At 46.8% G+C, this 22,725-nt stretch overlaps 3 protein-coding genes across 6 annotated transcripts in view; all 3 read left to right on the top strand.

The window, feature by feature from the left end:
* DGKD (diacylglycerol kinase delta) overlaps positions 1–804 on the top strand; it is a 58,641-nt gene extending 57,837 nt beyond the window's left edge. The window contains exon 31 of the transcript XR_001876637.1: positions 412–804. The gene's annotated coding sequence lies outside the window, so the exon portion shown is untranslated. The remainder of the gene's footprint in view (positions 1–411) is intronic.
* Positions 805–3,398: 2,594 nt separating this feature from the next.
* PROC (protein C, inactivator of coagulation factors Va and VIIIa) lies at positions 3,399–11,861 on the top strand. The gene is made up of 9 exons (XM_017826233.1): positions 3,399–3,548; positions 3,876–3,959; positions 4,342–4,502; positions 5,477–5,501; positions 6,049–6,159; positions 6,833–6,973; positions 7,335–7,444; positions 8,369–8,486; positions 11,202–11,861. Exons 2-9 carry the CDS (start codon positions 3,893–3,895, stop codon positions 11,765–11,767), a joined length of 1,299 nt encoding a protein of 432 aa, XP_017681722.1. The 5' UTR covers positions 3,399–3,548; positions 3,876–3,892; the 3' UTR covers positions 11,768–11,861.
* Positions 11,862–11,985: 124 nt separating this feature from the next.
* Positions 11,986–22,629, top strand: LOC108502842 (coagulation factor IX-like). 4 transcript variants are annotated; one of them, XM_017826231.1, is made up of 9 exons: positions 11,986–13,651; positions 14,219–14,336; positions 15,928–16,088; positions 16,960–16,984; positions 17,116–17,229; positions 18,081–18,212; positions 18,842–19,455; positions 20,905–21,022; positions 21,863–22,629. In XM_017826231.1, the coding sequence occupies exons 2-9, from the start codon at positions 14,246–14,248 to the stop codon at positions 22,438–22,440; spliced, it is 1,833 nt and encodes a 610-aa protein (XP_017681720.1). In that variant the 5' UTR covers positions 11,986–13,651; positions 14,219–14,245; the 3' UTR covers positions 22,441–22,629. The 4 variants fall into 4 exon arrangements, with proteins under 4 accessions (XP_017681720.1, XP_017681719.1, XP_017681718.1 ...); XM_017826230.1 differs by lacking the exon at positions 11,986–13,651 and adding an exon at positions 13,658–13,776; XM_017826229.1 differs by lacking the exon at positions 11,986–13,651 and adding an exon at positions 13,658–13,822.
* The last annotated feature ends 96 nt before the right edge of the window (positions 22,630–22,725 follow it).

The raw sequence follows: 22,725 nt of genomic DNA, 5'->3' as shown, positions 1-22,725 counted from the left end.
TAGTTTATTTTCATTAGCTACATCTTGCAGTGAACAAAAGATGTTTTAAATGTGGTGTTTCTGCTGGTGCTCATCCTGCTCATAGCTCTGCTGCCTGCAAACCCCCAGCTCGATGGGCAGACCCTGCCGGGAACACAGCAGGGTGTGTGTTGTTACCTCATGTGTTTGCAGAGCTCCCACGGGGGCTGTGGCAGCGTGGGAGGGGAGCACTCCATGTACTGCAGGCAATGTATACAGTGACTGGAACGAGTGAAGGTGCATTTACAAAAATGTGGGGGAAGGGAATTTTCTCATGGACTGTAGAAACTCAATGCCATACAAGGACACCTGTAAACTTGATAGAATTTGGAGGTGTTTGGGTGGGGAGTCCGTAGAGCTGATTGTGATAAACTTTCTCTTCTATCTGTACAGATTGGTGTGTTCATGAGATGCTGACAGGAAACTTCAGCAGACTAATTTAAACTGGTTGTAGAGTCCCACAGTACTGTTGCAAAGTAGATGGAAAGTAAGTTATAATGGTCGTGAATATTTTCTATGTGAAAAACACCTTTGTACTTGATAGTTAAACGGAAGTGTGGAGAGATACTTTGTGTGACAGGAACATGAGAAATGTACTAATGTGACATACTCCTGCAAGATGAAAATGGTAAAATTGATCATTACGATGTTACCTAGAACAGGAATAAGGAGAAAAGAAAAATCATATCAGACCTGAGTGTAAGGCTCTTCTTTAGGTGGCACTACAGAAAATGTGCAAAGAAAGTAACAGCAGAGGCAGAAGATACTCTTACTTCTCTGATACAGGTAATTTGTTTTGGTCTTTTTTTTAATTATGTGACAGAAGCCAATAGCAAAAAACACATTGCCCCACTCAGTGTCTCATTGCTGAGATGTCAGACCTGCTCAGGGCTGCCATCATCTTGGTTTGATTTAACTGCCACGTGGATCTCAGGAGGTGGGAGTGGATGGGAAGAGAGGTGTGCTGTGAAGATCTTGAAGTGCCAATGAGTTTTAAAAACACAAAGTATTCTTAGTCTTCTGGTGTTTCCCTTGTCCTAGGTGGTGTTGGGTAGGGAGGGTTTATGTATTTGGGTTTTTTAATAGAGTGCAAAGTGTCTTGAGAATTGAGGAGAAGGCAAGGAGATCTGCTCCAGCCGAATGGGCAGCTCTGCAAACTAACAGGTTCAGAAGCAGCCCTGCCACTTCTCACCTATAAAGCAGCTGCAGAGTCATAAGGTAAATTCCTTGTTTGGCAGCTCTGTGGTTGGGAGCAGCTCGAGATGTTTAATTCTCAGAAGGTTCTGAGAATTAAGAACCTAAGAAGGTTCTGAGACCGTGGGAAGTTACATTTCATGTTATAACAGCTAAAAGATTTATGGCAGTTCTTGAGCAACTTCTGTTTGAAGAGTTCCAGTGACCAAGTGACCTTCATGGTAAAATACAAGGTCATTTGTGGCCTATGGCTTTTCCTCCTGGGAGCAGGGAAGGGGTGGCCTAAGCCTTCTGGTCCTTCTCCAGGAGCAGGTTGGTTTGCACTCATGGGCTGCGCTGTTTCGTTTCAGGTGGGTCATGGGGAGAGATGATGGCTCACAGAACACTGGGTTTCTGCAGGTCTTGCAAGAAATCAGGACCCAGGATGAGAGGGAGACCTTGGTAGAGCTGTTTGTAACAACTGTGAATCACAACTCTCCACAGTGTTAATTTAATTTATATGGAGCCTCTGTCTTGCCATCCACTTGTGAAGTTTCCTCTTTCTCCTCTTTACCCTTTTCTAGCCCTCCTTAGAAAAATCCCTTTTTTTAAATGAAGGTGAACTAGAAAGCAGAGAGCCCAGCACTGTAATTGTTTAGATTGAAATGATTCCCTGGCATGCAAAACTGGGCAGATCTTGAGGTACCCTAGAGTATCTTTTCTTCAGTCCCTGCACCAGGAGTCATAAGATCATCTGATAGCCCAAGTGCAGGCTTTTAAAATACACATTTCTGCACTACAGTGGCAGGAGAAATGGGAAAACAGGAAAATAAAGCCCTCAAAACACAAGGGGTGATGAAGAAGTAAATTCTTTCTGAGTATCAGTTATAGGGGTTTAAAAAAAACCAAGAAATTTTTAGGAGACTGACACACAGGTTTGAATCTTCTAGATTGGCAGTTGATGTGCGTGTCCTAAATTTCCAACCTATACCAAGTCTTAGAGACAGAAGTGTATTAAAACCCATGCAACCTGTGTGGTAGCAAATGGCAAAGTCAGCTACATATATGAATAAAATGTAATATATGGTCCTACCTGTGTTTCCTGTATTCAGGTATGTTGCATAAACTTTAATTGCCACAAAAATCTGTAGCCATTAATGTCAGTGGAAGTTTTCTTGTGGAATGGCTGAACTGAGGATGAAGGACATACCAGCAGAGCTGGCAGTGCACACACCTTCCCCAGCTGGGATTTTGGATGCCACAATCTTTATTTTAGCCCCCAGTGGTTGGACGGTGAACCCTTCGTTTAAAGAGAGCTTGTTTTCAAGAAAGTCCATGGTCAAGTTTGTGAGGTGAAAATGAAAAAAAAAAAGTTTTATAAGCACTCAGTGCTCTCCTGAGCAGTGTCAGGGGATGTGAGCTGAGATCCCAGGGTGGAGGGGCCCACCTTTCACTGGACCCCAGTGGCACTTTCCCTGACAGAGGACCCCTGAGGACTCCTACCTGCCCAGGTAATTTGCATGAAAATGCCATGTCCTCAACATTAGGAAGAATTTCTTCACAGAAAGAGTGATTAGACACTGGAAGGGGCTGCCCAGGGAGGTGGTGGAGTGGCTGGATGTGACACTCAGTGCTCTGGTCTGGGTGACGAGGTGGTGATTGGTCACAGGTTGGACTCAGAGGTCTTTTCCGACCTCAGTAATTCCGTGACTGCTGCCCAGCTTGTAGAGGTGCTGCTGTACACACTGTTCTCAGAGAAGGGGAAATGCTGGTTCCCCCCACCTCCAGTGCAAGAAAACTTCTGAAAAGGACTGAGGGTTTTCTCTAAATGTTTAATATTCAGAATTCTGTAGAATACTTTGTGCTGATGAGAGCTAACCCAGTATACCAAAAGATGTGGCATGCTGGTACAAGCTTCTGGTACCTGCTTGTGGCTGTCAGGGGGATTAGTTCCCTTGGCTGTTTTGGGGGGGGAACCTTGGGTGAGAAAGTAAAGTGGGAGGACTCTTAAAAATTGCAATGTGTCTCTTTTGGATGATTGCATGCTGTGAGAAGATGGTAGGGTCTCTCAAGAGACCTTAGCACTGGGTGGTTATGCTTACAAACTAAAAATAACAATTTCTGCTTGCCAGAGAATCTAAAGTAAAAAAAAACCCAGATTTTCCAAAGGCAGAGTGGGTGCCTCAGCTATTTCACTTTTCCCCTGTGTGCAGGTCATTTGTCAAGCTCCCCCTGAGCACTGTTTGTTTAACTTCATGTCACTCCAAAGAGTAAATATCTGAAGTTATGGATTAACTAAGTTCCAGCAGAGCTCATGGCGGAAGAATAGATCACCCTGATTCCCACTGAACAAAGCAGTAAGTGCTTCAAAAGTATTGCATCCTTCAGGATTTCCGAGGAGAGCTTGCTTTAATGGAGCAGGAAGCTTGTCAAAAATGTCCAGTGGCAAGGGGAGAGTGTCAGGGCAGATATAAAGTGTTCTGGGAGAGCTGCTGATGGGTTAGAGGGAATGAGCAAACAGGTGTGGAGGGACTCAGAATGGCCGCTCCAGAGCTGGAGTCATGAGTCAGGCCTGTGACAGGCCAGTGAAGGAGCTGGCTGGGCCGGCTGGGAGGGAGCTGTCTGCAGCAGGCTCTTGCTGTCCCTCAGCAATGTGCTCCTCTTCACACCTGCCTTCTCCTCAGGTGACTCCTGCTGCAGGATGTGGAAGCACCTCGCCCTCGGGCTGCTGCTGGCTGCCTGCTCTGCTTGGGTCTGCGGCACCTCAAGTAAGTTTTCATTTTAGAGAGACCCTTCACCCTTCCCCAGTCGCTGCACGTGCGTTTCCTGCTCCTCTGTCAGTCAGATGGAGCGGCTGGAATCCTTTCCATTATTAGGGGGTTTGAATTCCTCCAGCAGAGCTGACAGGCAGTGCTGGGCCATGACAACTGCCTGGTCACAGCCCTCCTGAGCCCCTGAGCTGTCAAGAGTAGCACAGGGCAGGAGCTGGAGCTTCTGCAGCACAACACAGACAGACTCTGGTGTCCAGGGCAGCCCCTCTTGCTGTGCTGGAGAGGGGCTGGTGCTCTGCTAAGTGTCCTTTGGGAAGCACCACTACTGGTTTTCGGCCAGCTCTTTTCTCTGCTTGTGCTTTCACATTTTTGCTTCCAGTATTTTACAGCACTGAAGATGCAAACCAGGTCCTGAGGATCCAGAAGCGGGCGAACTCTTTCCTGGAGGAGCTCAAGCCGGGCTCTGTGGAGCGGGAGTGCATGGAGGAGCGCTGTGACTTCGAGGAGGCCAGTGAGATATTTGAAACCAAGGAATCAACAGTAAGTTGTTCTTTTAAGGATGAGTGTGGGAGTTACCCGATCAATTATTTTCTTAAAATATTGCAATCCAGGGCACAGAAGATCATGCTGTCAGCACTAAAAACGGATCTCTCCTGATTCCTAAGGTGTTGGCATGGTTTTGAATGTCATTCTGTTACAGTGATTGTCGTGTTACCACCTGTATGGGCCATAAAACTTGGCTACTCGTGCATGTCCCACCTGACCCAATGGTGAGGTTTAGGGCCCAGCCAGATAATTCCAATCCTTGCTTGACCCCGCTGGCTATTCTTGCTACCACTGAGTTTTTCCAGGTCCTTCCAGTCTTTGCCCTCTGTTGTCCATTCACCAGCCCTGGCTGCCTTTCATTGTATCTCCCCAGTGTCCCAGTTGGGCATGGCAAATGTTTCTCTCATCACTAGGTTCTCTCTTTTTGTCCAAACTCATATTTTCAGTTGGACGCTACCTTTATTGTCAGCATCACTGACTCCTGCCCCTTTTCCACACTTGTTCTGTCAGCTTGGATTCTTTGTTACTATGTTGAGCAAAGCAGCTCACAGCATAGGATGAGCCAGTCTTTGTTGTCCCTCAAACCCCAGAATGGAGAGGGATCTGTCTTTGGAATGCCCACGTTTTTGTCTGACTGGGCACAAGTGAACTCGGATGCCTCACCTGGCAGTAAGTGACAAGAAAACAGAGAAACAGTGGGGATATTGAGGGGCTTTGGTGTTGGTAGGTCTGCAAGCAGGACAGGGGAGATCTGTGCTGAGTACAAGCACAGTACAAGCAGTACAGGATCATTTGGCCAGTTTTCTTGGTTTGTAGTGCCAGTCACTACACTGTCAAGAAGAATGAGACTGATGCTGTTGACTGTTCTCTGATGCTGTTCTCTGTTGGCCAAGGCCATGATACACTTTAAATCCCTCACTTGTTAAAAATGGTTTTCTCACCATAAGACAAATTTTGTTTCTCCACAGCTCAATTTTTGGAGCAAGTATGTAGGTAAGTAAAAGACTTTCCTAATCACTTCTCTGTGCTTCCTCAAGAGTAACTGGTACTCAGCCTTCCTCCTGCCATATGTCACATACTGATTCATATTCTCATTTTCTCCTGTATGGGGTGTGCAAAGAATGTTTTCCCCTTCTATCACACAAGCAGCCTTCCTAAAACACTGTGTACCTGTAGCTGTCATCAGTCATCTCCCCAGGGCTAAGGAATTGGTGAAAAGTGCTTTGGTGCTCTAACCCTGTCTGATGTGGGCCAAAGAGGAGCCCCACCCCTGCAGTCACCTGCCACTGCCCTGTCTGCCTCAGGCTTTGCCCTTTCCTCCCCTTCTGCCCACCCCACTCTCTCTGCAGCTGTAGGTGAGAACCCAGAGCGATGCCCTGTCTCTGGGCGAGTGCCGTGGAGGTGTCACCTTTAAGTGCCAGAAGCTTACCACCCATCACATAGGTGATGTTTGGGAATCTGGGGAGGGCCTGTTCGTGTTGATGTTTGATCTGTGAGCTCTCTATGATTCAGGGACTGGATTTTCCTACCTCTGTTTCAGATGGAGATCAGTGTGCGCCACAGCCTTGTTCCAATGGCATCTGCAAGGACAATATTGGAAAATTTTCCTGCATCTGTAACAAAGGCTGGGAGGGGTTTTTCTGCAATTATGGTAATGCTGCATTTAATCCACTATAAAATAACATCCTTTGTGACAGAGGTTTCTGTGCAGTAGGGGTCAACACTTCAGTCATTGCACAGCTTACTCGCTTTCTTTACTAATGTGATTTGTCTCTTGCTTCATGATTGTGGTAGGAGGTTTATTTGTGCTTATCTAAAGCAAAATTAACTTTGTGTTGCCATAGGAGAAGTTCGGAGATCTGAGATATCTAAATTTTGAACAAGTACCGAAAATAACTCTGTAAAGCAGGGATTTCAGTTACTTTAGAACTGTCAACCCAGGGATGATGGTGGTGGTTTTAAATACAATGTATTTATTGTCATTACTGTGACAATTTCTTCCTTGAACAAAAGCTGGACAGCATAGTTAGGGATGAGCACTGTATGTCCTGTATCATCAACACTTTGCACTGTGTGCTTGCATGTAGTGACAGGGAATTTTCTGTTCTCCAGTCTACCTGCTCTGACAGTAATCTGTTTCCTCCATCTCCCCACTGCCTGATTCTGGACTAAGGTTGTTTGCTGTCTCAGGGCCCAGGTGCTGTTAAAGCCCACAACTGTCATCCCAAATCACTGACAGCTGTTGCCCACTTTGCCACATTACCTCCCTGTGACTCTGACTTTCAAACTTCTCCCATCTCTCTTGCTGTTCCTTTTTCCCTCAGAGGTCAAGTACACCAACTGTTCCGTGGATAACGGGGGATGTGACCATTTCTGTAGGGATGACCCTGCCAACCAGGGCCGCTCGTGCAGCTGTGCATCGGGGTATCAGCTCATGAACGACCACATCACGTGCAAGCCTGTAGGTAAGAGGAGGATGTTTGTGATCCACGTTTGACAGAGGATTATTCAGACTGAAGTAAGAGAGTTTTGGGGCAGAATTGTTGGCAGTGCACTTTCTACTCATTTTCAAAACACCTATTCCGTGCAGAGTAACTCTGCCTGCATTTCTCAGCTCCGTACCTGCTTTATGGCCCTTAATCTGTGTTTGCCTCATGGAGACATAGAGGGGAATCAGGAGACCGCCTCCTTGCCAAGCACTGAGGGACTTCCATGAGGCCTCTGACCAGTATTGCCTAGGTTAGAGACACAGAGGGGCTGCTCTAGAAAGTGGGTTTGTGTTGGGTGATCTGGGCTTTGCTAGTGAACTTCTCTGCATCTGCACAGTGGAGTTCCCCTGTGGGAGAGTGAAGGTGGACGGCGCTGAAGCCAAAGCAAGCTTCAATATTCGGCTCATTGAGGGAACAGCTGCAAGAAGGGGAGACAGCCCTTGGCAGGTAGGAGAAAAGAGTTCTTCACCACGAGTAGTTTAGGCTCTTACCAAAAGCTCTGCCTGCCTGGCTACTCCAGAAAGGTTCCTACGTTACTGGTGGTGTCACGTGAAGCTAAAATTTCCTTAGTTTTTTCAAAAGCAACCTCAAAATTGGAGTAGCAGGATAAAATGGTTTAGTATCTGTTTGGACTCTTGACCTTGTCACTGTTGCCAAGTTTTTTACTTTACCTTGCCCACACTGTCAAGAGAGAGGATGGTGATTACATTCACCAACTCTGTTGCTCCATCCTGGGAAACTCATGCTGTGTGATGGGATGTGTGCTCCAGCTCCTGTAACAGCCTCATGGTGGGAGTGGGAGGGCACTTTCTCACCCTTTTTTATGAGCCTTGTCTGTCATACATTCAAGTTAACAGATTTAATCAGCAAAATATGCCATGGCAGGTTGGGATATCACAGAGAAAGGGGAGACTTCATAGAGCTTATCATGGAACTAATGAATGCAAATAATCAGGGCGTGGTTCTCTTTGATATGAAAGGCCCTTTTACACCATAGCATGAGAGCTGCAGTCTGAGATGATGCACTGTCTCTGGTGTGGGACACAAGAATAATCCCCTCATTTGTGCTCTGTGTTTCAAAGCTTTGAGTGCAGAGTGCTTCTTTGCAGTGCCCAGCAGCACCCCATGCTGATTTGGATGAAGCCAGCCCTCATTCAGGAAGAACATTCAAAACTTGCTTGTAGGTGTTCCACAGAGACTTTATTCATAGGGCTTTTGTCCCACTGTGGAGCTTTGGCTTCGGTGCATGTGCCCTGCTTTGTTGCTTGGTGCATTGGGGTGTTTGGCAGCCACAAAGAAGGTTGTGCACAGTGTTTGGTGAGCCACTGTCCAGGCATTGTCATACCTCACACCTCTCTTGTTTGGTTTCAGGTTATGCTGCAAAGTACAAGTGGGAAGTTTCTGTGTGGGGGTGTTCTCATCCATCCAGCTTGGGTCCTAACAGCAGCACACTGCCTTGACACATCAAAGGAGCTCAAAGTAAGACTTGGTATGGAAAATCATCTATCCCTGTGTTTTTTAAATATAACTGTTTCATTCAAAGTATTTATCATTTCAGGGAAAAGATAGCAGGTTCTGAAAAAAAAGTCCTTGGTTGTAGGAATGGACTGTCTAGGCAGTATTTAAATATGCATCTTAGCTTAAAACAAAGCTTAGTAAAAATCTGATTTCCTTTGAGCCACTGTCAGCCTTACTGTGGAAGTGAGCTGGTGTCTTCTGAGCACTGCTGCTGGTCTATAAAGCAGAAAGACTTGGTCTCTTCTCCTTGTGTTTTTCTGGTGCTGAAAATATTCAAGGTCATCTCAATACTGAAAAAAAAGTCTTGATCTCAGGAGGAGAATGTCACAGGGTGTCTTCCTGCCTTTTCATGCATTTAAACACTGTTACTTCAGAGAATTTCACTGCAGAAGGAGGAGAAGTGCTGTAGAATGGCAACACTGCCTTTACTTGCACTGCTGCTCTGGAGCATGAGAAAATGTCACTATGTCAAGTAGCAGTCCTGCTCCTGAATTAACAGTCAGAAATAATTAGTGTTCCATTCACACTGAAGTAATATGGGATTTTTTTGGATCAATGTTTTCTATGTACCATTGGTGCTGAGGCATAACAGCTCAGCTGCTTGCTTTCTCCATTAGTGAAATGATAGGATATTCCCAGTATTTGTTGAAAGTCCTGCCAATATATTGTCTGTGTACCTCTCCTGGAAAATACACAGTCTGTATGCATGTTCCATACAGACTGTGGATGTGCAGGGGTTTGAGAACAGAGACAGTAAGGCACACACAGATCAATGTGTTTATGTACTTCCAACATACAGGATGAATAGAAAAGTATGTGATGTAGCCTTGGGTCCTCTCAGTGCCAGAATATTCACCTTTTCACAGGGAGACATCCAAATAGAAGTGTATGTGATAGTTTGGAAATGTGCATAAGTTATGTCATTTTCTTCCTTTTTAAGCGTTTTCCATTAATTTTGGTGAAGCCCAAGAAGAGCTTCACTAAGGAAGCTCGTTAGAGGAAAAGCAACTGTCAGATGTGGTGTTGGAGTGCTCTGCTTTGTTGGATGTAGCTTTGAGCGTAACTTGGGAGGGAATAGCTCAGTGGGGAGATGGTAACTGGGGCAAGTATTGAGGCTGCACTTAACATTGTTCCACCCTGGCCTCATACTGCAGGTCTTGGGAGAGATCTGTGCAGTCTGACAAGCCTTCAGCTGGGATTAACCATGCCCTGAGATGTGTCTGCAGCAAAGAAAGAAGGGGTGGGATCTGTCAGGAGAGTCCAAATAAAATGTGATTTTCAGTGGGTGAAGAAATGTCAGCACTTGAGAACCCTGATTTGAGAAGATTTTGTTCTGTTCAAATGAAACTTGAGAGATGTCTCACACCTGAATTTGGGGCAAGTATACAGAGCAATTTATAGTGTAAGGATGGTTATCAGTGGGGCTCGGCTTTCTCTCGCTCTCATACTTGCCCAAAAGACCTTCCTTATTCACAGAGGAAGAATCCAGTGTGTGGCCATGGAGCGAGAGTTGTGATGCACAAGAGGAGTGAGCCCTGCAGCACGTGTGTTCCTGCTCACCCACACTGCCTTCCTTAGAGGAGCATTTGAGTCCACAGTTATTTCTGAGGCCTAAAGCAGGGTTTGCACCTGTGAAGGCAGGAATAAAGCCCTGCCTCTTCCCTGCCATCCCCCAGCCACAGTGGCTGGAGAGTGCTCCAAGGGCACTCAAGGAAGACAGGTTGTGATAGGAGAAAAACACTGATTTGTGGTTGTTGGCTTGATACCGGGAAGTCCTTCAGGTTCTGGAACTACTTAATACAACCCGTCAGAGCAGTTTCAGCCACCTGCTCTGGCCAGGTATGAATTTTCCATTGGATGTCTGCAGAGGAGCAAGAGGAGAGACTCTGAAATAATTGCTCTGGAGGTCCAAGATCCAAAGCTGGACTTAAGGAGTCTTTTGAGAATATGTTTCTGTAGCTACTGTGGCTCATAAGTCCCTGCACTTGGAGACACTGACTTTTTACAGAAAAAACCAGCTGCAAGACCTCACTGACAGCCTACAAGAAAGACCTGACTTTCCTATCCCAGTGTATCACAAAGGACTTCTTGCCTTTCTGGCCCTTCTCAACACAGTTTCCTGCTTACTGTTGCATTGACTGCTTGGCCCCTGAAGTGGCTGTGATCATGTAGCACAAATAGCAACCCAGAAGTCTTAAGCAGTCAAAAGTTCATTAAAATACCGTTGTAAGATTTCAGAAAGGAATAGCCTTACCAGTCAGTCACCTTTATTTATAAATCCTGACGTTTCGTTCAGGCAGCATAAAGCTCATGTCCTGTCATGAATGTCCTGCTTTGCATGTGCTTGCTCTTCCAACTTTTAATGCTGGTTCCAAAAAGGTTGTTTTCCTCCTGAAGGAGGTCTCTCATGTTGCACAGGTGTACTGAAATGGTTTCTCAGCTGATGACCAGAGCTCTAGGGCACCAGTTCATTTACTACTGTGGGTATTCATGATATCAGTAAATAGGGAAAGTTTACAGGTTAGTCCATCTGTTAAAAACACTGCCAACCTGTGACATAAAATGAGCAAATGTCTGTATTACAAGGGAAGTAAAACCACAGGAGTACAGCATATTCCAGATGCTTTGGTGTTCAAGGGGAAGGAAAGTTCGGCAGCATCCGTCTTCTTCTTGTTTGCTCTTCCAGGTAAATTCCTTTTCCGTCGTCGCGATGTCGATGAGCAAATCATTCGGGTCGATAAATGGGTGATCCACGAAAATTACACCAAGGAGACGCTGGATAACGACATAGCCATGCTGCACCTGGCCGAGCACGCCATGTACTACAAATACGCGCTCCCCATCTGCCTCCCCGCCCGCAACCTGGCCGAGCAGGAGCTCACGAGGAGCGGGCAGCAGATGGTGGTGACGGGCTGGGGCAGCACGAGCGACGTGAACGTCAGCTACCCCACCTCCCTCCACTACATCGAGATCCCCATCGTGCCCCGCAACGAGTGTGCCCCCGCCATGGCCTCTCCTGTCTCCGACAACATGCTGTGTGCCGGGAGCCTGGGAGACAGGAAGGATGCCTGCCTTGGGGACAGCGGGGGCCCCATGTCCACCAAATATAAGGATACTTGGTTTTTGGTAGGACTGGTGAGCTGGGGCCACGGCTGTGGGAGTAGGGAGAAATTTGGAGTCTACACCAAAGTTAGTCAGTACCTGGAGTGGATCCAGCACCACATAGATGTGTCAGCTCCTTTGAAGGGTTGATTCTGACCCCGAGAGTCTGGAATGTTGTGCTGGTGACAATATGCAGTGTAATGTCAGACCTTCAGTATTAAATATTGAGTATATGTTAACCTCGTGTGCTGTTTTCCTTGGGACTTATTTTTTTCTCTCCTTTTTTTTCTTGTTTACATTGGTTTGTTGCAGGTTGTGTTGTTTACCTGTGGCATGGCCCTACTTAAGCCTTTCAGGCAAGAAAAAAGAACCCTGTTAGCTGAGATGCTGTACAGCATTGTAGAAAATAAGGTGATCCATGGTCAGACAACTCCATCTTTGAGGTGTAAAATATCTGAATTGGTTGGGGTGGGGGGCAGGAGGGGACAGAGAAAACTGTTTTTGCAAGTCACCATCGAGATGCAGTTCTGTCATTTCAGCTGTACCCACAGGAACTGTTTTGGTTTGCTCTGTATTTGTATAATTTTTCTTGCAACACAGTGAAGTTTTTGTAACATCATTACTGCTTCCAGTCCCTCACATCCTACTCCAGTGCTCACAGATGGTTGATTCAGCAGGTGACTAGAACTTCTCTGTATTTTCTATTCTTTGCACACCTGATGCCTGATTTTACCCCCCCCCCCAACTTCCTGTATAGTGTTATTCAAAAAAAAAGAAGAGAGGTTTAATTCCAAGCTATTGCAGGCTCTGTTTATCCTGGGGTCTGTAACAGTCTTCTAATTAGCAAGGTAAGCAAATGCTTCTGTTTATTGCTGTTCTGGTGACTGCACTCAGCTGCAGGCTGTGTGAGCATTGCTAATGCTTACTGATAAATGGTGTGTGTTTGCATCTGTCTGTGTATGTATATGAGTAAATGATGCAGAGCACCAGTAAGTTCATAGGAAGTAGCAATAGTCCAGGTGAAGTTTAATATCACAGTTTATACTTGTTTCTAATCTTAGCACTTGTTAAATAGAATTAATCTTGTAGGAAAAAAAAAAAAAAGCAGAACTCTTTCTGCTCTAGTGATCTGAGTTCCCAGTGTGTGTTTCCAATGTCTTGAGGGGTTTGGATCAGTGAAGAACTTCAGTCTGCTCTTGTGATGAGACTTAAACGAAAAAAACTTCAGGTACAAGGAATTGTGTTAGTTTGTAAGAAATTTAATGTGGTGTCAGCAAAGAGGTTTAATACCTTTTGTATTTGTGGACTTGCTGACTCAGGAGCTGCCTTGGTGCTTGTTACCCCAGTGCTGACGTTGAGTCATTACTGAAGGAGCAGTCGGGGTGGGAGCTGTGCTCGCTGGCTCTGGCTCTCTTTTCTCCTCCCCCTTTTCCCTTGGGACAGGACTTAAGGATGGAGGAACATTAAATAAGAATGCTTTGAACAGCACCCTTCTCAACAGGCCTGCACCAGGAACAGGTAACCCATAACCCTGAGCTGAAACATGGTTGTGTTCAAAGAAGGGTGGGGGATGGCAGTGCTGGTGCTGTGACAGGGCAACATTTGCCTGCTGGTGACTGCAGTGAATCCTCCTGCACGCTCCCAGCTCTGCAATATTTCAGCACCTGTTTACAGAGTGGCTGGTGTGTTTTCCAGGTCCGTTGGCCTTGCCTACTGAAAGGTGACAGTGTCAGAAATCTGCTCTTAAAAGTTCCACATTTTCCTGAAGAAATTTATTGCAAAGTAGTGGCTTTTAGTATTGGAGGATTATTTAAGAGACTAAATTCTCTTTTTAATGCACATGTGTATGTGTGTGGAAACACACACTTTTCTTCCGATTTTGAATTTCTAATGTGTCCCATAGAATCCAGGTTCTCTCTCCTCTGTCAATATTTGTGACTAGTTAATGATCAACCTCTTGACCTCATGGCTGTTCCTGGTGTACAGCCAAATCTCTTTCCTGTCTTCCCCTAAAAAAAAAATATAAAGAAAAACGTGAGTATAATTGCATGGTTCTGTGTGAATTGAACTCATTCTGGATCCTGTGTTTTTGAAAAAATGCTGCAGGTAGCAGAGAGGAACATACTGTTGAATCCTGGTAAATCCTTTAGCCTGGGAAGGTAATAAGAAGAAATGCAAACTTCTGTGCTGTAGCTGTGACTGCTGGTATGTGGTGCTTGGTTCCTCCTTGGGGTCTGTGCAGGGTCTTCCCTGAGCGAAGCATCAGCAGTTGCACAGGGGCTGGTTGTGCTCCCGCCTCGGCTTCAGCAAGACTGGGCTGGGAGCGGCCTCTGCTCCATTTGGGCCGTGTGTTCCCATGCTCCCCATGGCTTTTCCATGGCTTCCATGGGCTCTGGATGAGCCCCTGCCCCACAGCTCAGCTCCTGCCTGTTGGGGTGTGCAGCATCAGTGTGGCTTGGTGAAAGAGGGGACATGAGGTCAAAATGAACTGGGTAGAATTTGCTTTCTTTGCCTCTTCTTATCCTCTCGCTTCTACTTTTTCATCTTTTTTGCAGGCTGGTTTTGTGGCAACATACTAATTTTATTATTCTTTTCCCTCAGAAAGAAATCAGGAGGTCAGTGTTCTGGATGCTCACTAACATGGAGAGCGGCTCCTCACTTGGGAGATTTCTCCTGCTGATGTGCTTCGTTGACAGCAGCTGCCTGTTTTCATATGAAGGTAGGTATTTCTTTTACTTTTTTAATTAAATTGTCTTTTTGTGGCAATGTTGGCATTTAAACAGGAACTATGTTCCTGTTCTGAACACAAAGTCCTATGGGTTGAAGGAACACTTCCTGAAACACACAAGAAAGAAATTAATATTTATATACATATTTGCAAGTGAAATCAGCCTTTCTTAGATTTCTGTTTAGCCCACTCTCCTGTTGAAAAGTATTCTCCCTGTGACATGGAACCTGAGATCTGAATTGGTTTTGCATGGTAGAGGTTTCCAGTTTGGAAATCTAAAATGAGGCACTTTCAACATGTGTTCTTGGACCTCGTGTTGATTGTACAACTACTACACAAGGTTCAGAAATGGCTTCAGAGAGCTGTGGGACAGGCACCAGAGTGTGCAGGATCTCAGGAATCATCGTGGCTGTCCTTGCAGAGGAGGAAGAGCAGAGCAGAGTATCTGCAAAGGCTCTGTGGGACACCTACTTAAAGGAGGTAAATCCTTTAAGATGACCCAGAACACAAGAGGTGCTGAAGGGAAATTCTACTGATGTAAGTGAAGGAAATGTTCTCCATTACCAGACAGCAGGATCTGTGCAAAGCTTTTCTCCACCGAGTTTTTGTGGGCTGTTACTAATTGCCTGGAAATGAAGCAATGTAATATCATTCTAGAATTTCAGTCATTGCTGTAAATACTGATCCTGCAACTGCAAATAGATCTGTGTTTTCACAGTCCATCTCCAAAACTGGGTTCTTTGCCAGAAGGTTTGACTTGTCCAGGGCACCAATCCCTAGCTGGGAAAAGCAGTGCTGTGTGGATTTCCATAGGCTTTTTTGGGATTACAGAGTGAGCTTCTGTCTCATAACACTTGGAGCAGCAGCCTTTCCATGTGCCAGGTGGGCTTTGGCCATGGGGCTGCACTTCTGGGATCAGTGCACCCACAAAGGGTGTGGGTGGAAAAACCCTGGCACACACTGCTACAGATAGAGGTGCCTTAGCAAAGATGTGCTGTGGAGCAGAGAGAGTGTGTGGGGAGGACATTACTGACATAGTCCTTTTGGCCATTCCTCCCTTAATTTATTGGCAGTAACAGCTTAAGGCATCACAGGAGGAGGGCAAATACCTTAGTGAAGCAAAGTTGAGATGAGCTAAATGTAAGCACAAAACTGACACTAATATTTCTCTTAATGAAGGATTGGTGTCTGTTCTGTTGTGGCCACAGCAGAACCTGGAGAACTCTGTGACTCCATAACCAAATATCAAGCTAATAATTGTTGTGAATTGGGATGGTTAAGCGGAAAAATCTAACCAGCCTCCAGAGAAGAAGCTGCAATACTCAAGAGCCTTGTGGAATTAAAAATTTCTGCACTAACCTGCAAGTCTCAGTAGTGGCTCTTTTGACTCACTGAAAGCAAGCTCAGACTACTGATATGTTTTGCTGAAACACAGACTAATTTTATTTTCCTTTGGGCTGTTTGTGTAGATTCCCACTCCCCTCATTTATATTGTTTTTTCCACTGAAAGCCCATGTGACCGTGACTGGGGCAATGCCACTGTGTTGCCTTCAGCACCAACTGTTCAGTTTTGGTCTTCTAGTGTTTGAGAGAAAAGACAAAGCCCACGAGGTGCTGCGAGTCCAGAAACGTGCCAACCACTTCCTGGAAGAGATTCGTCCGGGGAACTTGGAGAGAGAATGCAATGAGGAAAAGTGTTCATTTGAGGAGGCCAAGGAGATCTTCCATTCGCAGGAGAAAACGGTGAGAAACTTGATTTTAGGAGAAACAGAGGAAAGTCGATGGTGAGGTCTAAGTAATCCTGCCCAGGTCACCTAGTGTGGCTCTGGAAGTGTGTGTCTATGGATTCTGCAGCTTGGGTCACTTCAGGATAATTCAGGGAGGGTCACCCAGGGCACCTGTGAGACTGCACTTTGTGAGTGCTCAGTTTGTTGTGTAAATGTTAAACACAAATCCTTGGAAGTATCTAAAACCCATTTCTGAGAGCATCAATCCAGCAATGTGATTGGCACATTTTCAGAGGTCACTTGCTTGTCCAGACCCTCCAAATCCAGGGGAGGAGTGTCTCATTCCCAGGGCCAACAGCATCTGGCTGGAAGCAGGGCCAGGGCCTTCTGGGGCCTTGTGCTGAGGCAGGAGTTGGAGCTGCAGAGTTAAACAGGTGCCTGGTCTCTCCTGCATCCAGCCCGAGGTGCCAGGAATGTCTCTGTAGCAGGTAAAGCAGCACAGTAGAAATGGCTCCTCAGAGCAAAGCAGCTGATGCTGAGGCCTTGCAGTGACACCTTTTGGGGAGGGGGGTGTGGTGATGGCGTCACTTGAAACTCCTGAGCTGGTGCCACAGACCTTTCAGTGGCTGGAGCATTTAAGGATCTGAGCTTTCAGGTTCATTTTGATTCCAGTACAGCCCAGTTTATGCACTCTGTGACTGGTCCATGGTCCATTTACAAAAGTAAATGGCACGGTGGTGATCAGGAGATACTGAGATTGTGTTTATGGCTCTAATGAAAATGTCAGTTTACATGGACCCTAAAAAGACAGCTTTCTAAACTATGTCTTCAGTAATCAGTATGACTCTTTGTTGCCTGTTCTCTTCATTTGTGATTTCCTCTTGCAGATGGAGTTTTGGTTCAATTACAAAGGTAGGTAAAAAAGGAATTTTTAAAAAATGTATTTCGTGTGTCCCTCCTGGGTACAAAGAACTATGTGGCAATTGAAAGCCAGGCTTCTCTTAATTCCTGGAGTTACACCGTGCCTTGTTTCTTCTCCTTAGGTTTAAATCCGTGTAGTACAAATCCCTGTAACAATGGTGGAGTCTGCAAAATAAGACATTACAGTTACTTTTGCATCTGCCCCCCAGAATTCAGAGGACACAACTGTGAAATAGGTGAGTGCAGGAATAGACACATTGGCATTCGTTGTGAAGGAAGGATGGCATGTGGCCATCTCCTGTCTGCTCCCAGGAAAGGCCCCTTTTCATCACTTTGGAGGGATAACAGCTCTAGTGACTCCTGCCATAGATGCCTGCACTGGAGATTGTTCATGGTGAGGCTCTTCTCTTTTACTGAGTCAATCAAACAAATTAGCCAAAGCTCACTGAAAGGGGAAAAGTCTGCTATATTTATGTTGTAATATATGAGTGATGAAAAAGGAAGGATAAAAACTGCCTTCTCTTACCAGGTTTTTCATCCTCTGAAATGCTCTATCCAGTTTGCAAACTGAGGCATGAAATAACAGCAAAAGCCAAACTGTGGAAACTAAATTTTTTTCCTCAAAGTGCTTTTGTTGACCTTTTCTTTGTACAGTGAAGCAATTAAAACATGACTGTTTGTAATGTAACAGTGAATAAAAATCTCAGTCCATTTCAGGCAAGGTCGGACCCCCACCCAATGCCCGGTGCTTTAAACCTGTCATGATATAAAAGACAAGATGTGCAGATGGATCAAAAACTGATGCATTTAGAAGTGTTTGCTCTTCCAGGCCTCTTCTTGCCCCTGCTCCACAGACAGAAAGGCCCAGCCGTGGCCTCAGGGCAAAGCTGGCAAATGGGAGAACGGTCAGAACAGAACAAACCAAACATGAGGTCTGGTTTGCTGCACACCAGTGTGCGTGTCTGGAACTGTAAGGGGCGGTTCCTTCTGTTTCCCTGAGCGCTTCCAGCAGATGTTTTCCTACTTTGCCTCCTGCAATAGTAGCTCCGGGAGCTGGGTGCTGTAACCGCGGGTGTTTCCCCGGCAGAGAGGTTGGAGTGCTGGTACAAGAACGGCGGGTGCTGGCAGTACTGCAGGGACAGCAGCGCCCTCCACGTGGAGTGTTCCTGCGCCAGGGATTATACCCTGCACGAGGACGGGAGGAGCTGCGTGCAGGCAGGTAAAGCACGGGCTGCTGGGCCCACCTCAGGAAAAAGAGGAGGTTTGCAGGCACTGACTTTCCCTCCGCTGGATGCAGAGAGCTGCACATGCTGTGGTTACTGCAGCTTGCACTTACTGCATGAAAAGATCTGTCTTATTTGTAATGTTTATTTTAAATGTTAAGGTTCCTCTCTGTCTGTTGTTTGTAGTCCAGTGCCCCTGTGAGCACATACTGGGTCAAGGAGCAAGCAGGACAGTTTGGAGTGGGCCTGTTCTAGCACAGGCTTAGATCAGCTAAACTGAGTCATGAGGCTGAAGTGCAGGGGTGGGAGGGGAGAGGGTAGGACAGGGGGCTTTAAAATGTGGTGTTAGGGCTGGGTCAGTATTCTTTCCTGAAGAGAGCCCTCGGCAGGCTGCTCCTGGCTGATGGCTCAGAAAAGACACAGCCACACACCCATTCTGGGTAATGAGTTCTGCACACTCAGCCAAGGGGGGGGCAGGGGGGAGTTTGACATCACGAGGTCGGAGTTGTTCCAGGGGGGTCGAGTCCCATTCTTGGACAGGAAAAGTGCTGCTTTGTGTTTGAGTTCAACATGACACCAACACACCCTAATCTCAGATCTTGGTTTCTGTCATTCCTTCTTCCAGCACCGTTTCCCTGTGGCTTGATCAAAGCCAGGCAGGCTCTGGAGGAACAGCGGCGGGGGCCAAAAAGCCTCCTGAGGAGCCAGGGGGAGCACAGGGATGTGCCTGAGCTGAACAGGAGCACAGAGGGCACAGCTGGGCAGATGGAGCTGGAACACAGTGATGTTGGGGAAAAGGAGACCATAAAGGATGCCTTCGGGCACGCTGGACAAACGGAGGTGGCAGGAGATGCTTCCAGCTGCAAAAAGACAGTGGTGGGCTCTGTGTCCCAGAAGCCCCTGGGGGAGGAGCTGGATGGCCCTGAGAACCACAAGGCAGTGGAGGGAACTGGGAGAGGCCTGGCTGAGCCAAGCCAGGGCCCTGCATGGCAGAACAAGAGCACAGCACCTGCTGCCAGGCAGGAAGGAACAGGGGGAAACACCACAGGGCAAAACCAACGAGGGGAGGGCACTGGCAGGAACAGAACGGGGACTGATGGGCTGCATCAGAGCAGGGACGGGGGAGACGGTCTGGACGTGCCTCAGCCCACCCAGGCAAACATCAGCTCTACTTTGGAGCACGGGGACCCCAGGATAACAGGAGGAATGCTGTGTCATCGTGGACATTGCCCCTGGCAGGTAATACTTTACTTCCAGTCTGGCCAAACACCACACCTAAGTGCTTTCTTGCTTTAACTTTATTGGGTCCTTCAGGAGCAGAGTTCATCAAGCCATTATAAAGTTTTTTCAGGTCGAGAGCAATGGAACCACGTGTATTTCTCAGCCTTCAGCAGGGCTTTTTGATGATACAGACCTTAGATGCCTTTGATTCTTCCCGTCCTACATATGTATGCTTTTGGATTAGAACGTAATACCTTCTATCTTAATCCAGTCAGATCTCCTGTGCTGTTATTCAGGTTGTGTCTGTGAGTCCTTAGGGAAAAGCTGAGCTTCTGCCTCCCTGTGGAAGGCTGGTAATAGTTTTCCTGAGGGAGGTTCTGTGGCCAGGTGAGATTCAGTAGGTTTGGGGCTTTTGTGAGTGTGTCCTTATTTGTTACTAATTTTCACTATATTGTCTCTCTTTGGTCAATGTCCTGTTACTGTTTGCAGAGAAATTCTGATCTCAAACCCTTCACATTACCCCCAGTCGATTTACTGCTGGCAGACAAGTAGATTTCCCAATTTCACATCAGAAGGTATTTATAGGTGGAAAAATCATAGGCTGAACCTGGGTGGACCATGCATTGTGCACTTTGGCAAGCTGAAATGTCACTATTAGCCAATTTTATGGGTTTCCATCAGCAGCTGCTTCCCTTTGGATCAGTAGACTGATTTTGGCTTGTTAGGTGGGAATGTTGTTTGTTGTCCAACCTTATACAGTTTCTTCTGGAAATGAAGTGTTACCACTAAGGTGGTTTTAAATTGTCATTACATCAAGAAATTTGTAATTTAATGTTGAATTTAAAGTGTATCTATCTATCAATATAATTTTTAAAGGTTTTTATAAACCCTTTGCCTTCTAGGTCTTCATAACCTATAGCAGCATTTTCTGATAAGTGTTCTTTGCTACTTTTCAATGTTTATTTCTAGCAGTGCTGAACAGAATTAAAAGCATCAATAGTACACAGAATTAATAGTTGAGGAGATGCTGAGGCATTGATGGAGCTTATAATTCTGAACAGACAAGACAGACAACAAACACTGAGCACCATGTTTTAACTTCTCCATTTGCTACTGTGTAGATCATTACAAATTTTATTACCTGATTACTAATAAATTGCACCTTGTGTTTCTGTTCTCCACCACTCCCAAAACATTTGACGCCACATGAAAAATAAATCACAGTCATACTTCTTCCTTCAGAAGAACATCAGCCACTGCAGCTGTAAGTCTGCATGAGCTTGTCGAGCTTAGTTCATTAAATACTCTGCTCCCTCGTCACAGCAGTGCAGTGATTTTATTACTGTTTTCACTGCCCTTTGCTTGGTGGGCCGGTGCTCCTGCCAGACGTGTTCCTCACCTGGGTCAGAGCCCACAGTGTGTGCACACCCCCGGCCCAGCCGCGGTTCTGCCTCTCCCTTCCCGCAGGTGCTGATCCGGGACAGCCGGGGCGTGGGGTTCTGCAGCGGGAGCCTCCTGAGCAGCCGCTGGGTGGTCACGGCCGCGCACTGCCTGGACCTCGTGAGCCCCCACCACGTCACTGTGGGTGAGCACAGGGGCGGGGGAGGCACAGCACAGCCAGCCCCACCTGCATTAGGGACCACTTCAGCTCCTTGGCAGCGTAGAGGTGCCAAAGGGCTCAGCTGGTCCCTTTTGTTTTCATGGAGAACCTGGGGAAACAAGGCAGAGATCTCTCTTCTGTCATCCGTTTTGGCAAACTCACTGTGCACAGAGCCTGAGGGCATCTTGGTGACCCCTCAGGAGGAAGAAGGGTTCCTGTAGGTGACTGTCTGCTATCAAGGCCAGTTTGGTTCTTAATCAGCCTTAAGGTTAATTACCTGCTGTGCTGCCTCTTCCTTATTGCCTGTAGCTGCCTGGGAGCACAAAGCCCCTCTCCCCCGTTACAGCCACAGGAATTGGCCCCCTGCAGCAGAAATGCTGCAACAAACACAACCTTGTGCCACAGGGACCCTCCCGAAGAGGGATGTGCAGGAGGAGCAAACAGCACCGGGGAACTGACAGGAAACAATCCTTCAGCCTTAGTCCCAGCTGCAGCTTAATGCTGATGTCATGTCCCTGAGAGGGGAAACACTGTCCCATGGAAGTTTAGACACAGCTCTGCTTACTGAAAAGGACTGACAGTGTTTATGGGAAATCATCTCCGTTAGTGTCTCATCATCCAGGCCCTAACTCTGCCTAAAGGACACCTGGAAAGTTTGGTTTGCAGGATCACAGCTGTCCTTGTTACATGCAGGATTTGGTTTGGGATGTGCCTTCTCAGGACAAAATATCAAAGCGTTAACTCCCTGTCCTTCCTGTTTCCCAGTGACGATCCCCCAGAGGCTGTTTACAGTTTGCTTAACGTTTTAACTTGTCCTGGCTGCAGGGGACTTTGACAAATACCAGAGAGAGTTCAAGGAGCAGAAGATCGCTGTGGAAAGGACCTGGACACACCCACACTACGATTCCAACGACTACAACGGTGACATCGCGCTGCTCTACTTGAGCAGTGCCGTCGTTTTCAACGAGTACGCGATTCCCATCTGCCTGCCCAGCCCCGGCCTGGCCGCGCTGCTCTCCGAGGAGGGGCGGCTCGGGGTGGTGAGCGGCTGGGGAGCCACCCACGCCCGCGGCTCCCCCCTGCGCTTCCTCATGAAGGTGCGGCTGCCCCTGGTGAGCCTGGAGCGCTGCCAGCGGGCCATGGACAGGCTGGTCACCGACAACATGCTCTGCGCGGGGCACGGCACCGCGGCCACCGACGCCTGCAAGGGGGACAGTGGGGGCCCCTTCATCGCCTCCCACCGCAACACCTGGTTCCTCCTGGGCATCGTCAGCTGGGGCGAGGGCTGTGGCCAGCAGGGGAAATACGGGGTGTACACCAGAGTAGCCAACTACATCCCCTGGATTAAAGAGGTGGTTGAAAGCGTAGCAGATTCAGAAAACTTTTCCATTAACTTTTCTTAATGCCAGCTACAGGAACAGGAATAATTCTACTATTACAGTGTTTCAGTCTACGACACTGGGCCTGTTCTTGTCCTTAATGGTGTAAAATCAAGCTCCTTACCCTCAAGGAAATTTTGAGAGGGTTAAATTGCTTATTCAAGTATTGCTAAGTAAAATACTTGTGTATAATAAAGAACTATTTGCAAGTAACAGAGGAGAAAACAACTTTTCTTAATGTAAATTCTTATCAGGAAGATTTTTTTAAGTGAAAGCAAAAGCTTTACATTTCTCAGGCCTACCTACATC

This window comes from Lepidothrix coronata, unplaced genomic scaffold (assembly GCF_001604755.1).
Source record: "Lepidothrix coronata isolate B3197 unplaced genomic scaffold, Lepidothrix_coronata-1.0 Scaffold125, whole genome shotgun sequence".
Taxonomy (NCBI): Eukaryota; Metazoa; Chordata; class Aves; order Passeriformes; family Pipridae; genus Lepidothrix; species Lepidothrix coronata.
This window is presented reverse-complemented; position numbering and strand designations above follow the sequence as displayed.

Excerpts from the sequence above, each read along its gene's own strand:
- PROC (XM_017826233.1), top strand. The coding sequence starts at position 3,893 with ATGTGGAAGCACCTCGCCCTCGGGCTGCTGCTGGCTGCCTGCTCTGCT. Across the intron at positions 3,960-4,341 it reads TTGGGTCTGCGGCACCTCAA|TATTTTACAGCACTGAAGAT; the intron begins GTAAGTTTTCAT and ends TTTTGCTTCCAG. Across the intron at positions 6,974-7,334 it reads CATCACGTGCAAGCCTGTAG|TGGAGTTCCCCTGTGGGAGA; the intron begins GTAAGAGGAGGA and ends GCATCTGCACAG.
- LOC108502842 (XM_017826228.1), top strand. Across the intron at positions 18,213-18,841 it reads GAGGAGCTGCGTGCAGGCAG|CACCGTTTCCCTGTGGCTTG; the intron begins GTAAAGCACGGG and ends TCCTTCTTCCAG. Across the intron at positions 21,023-21,862 it reads CCCCCACCACGTCACTGTGG|GGGACTTTGACAAATACCAG; the intron begins GTGAGCACAGGG and ends TCCTGGCTGCAG.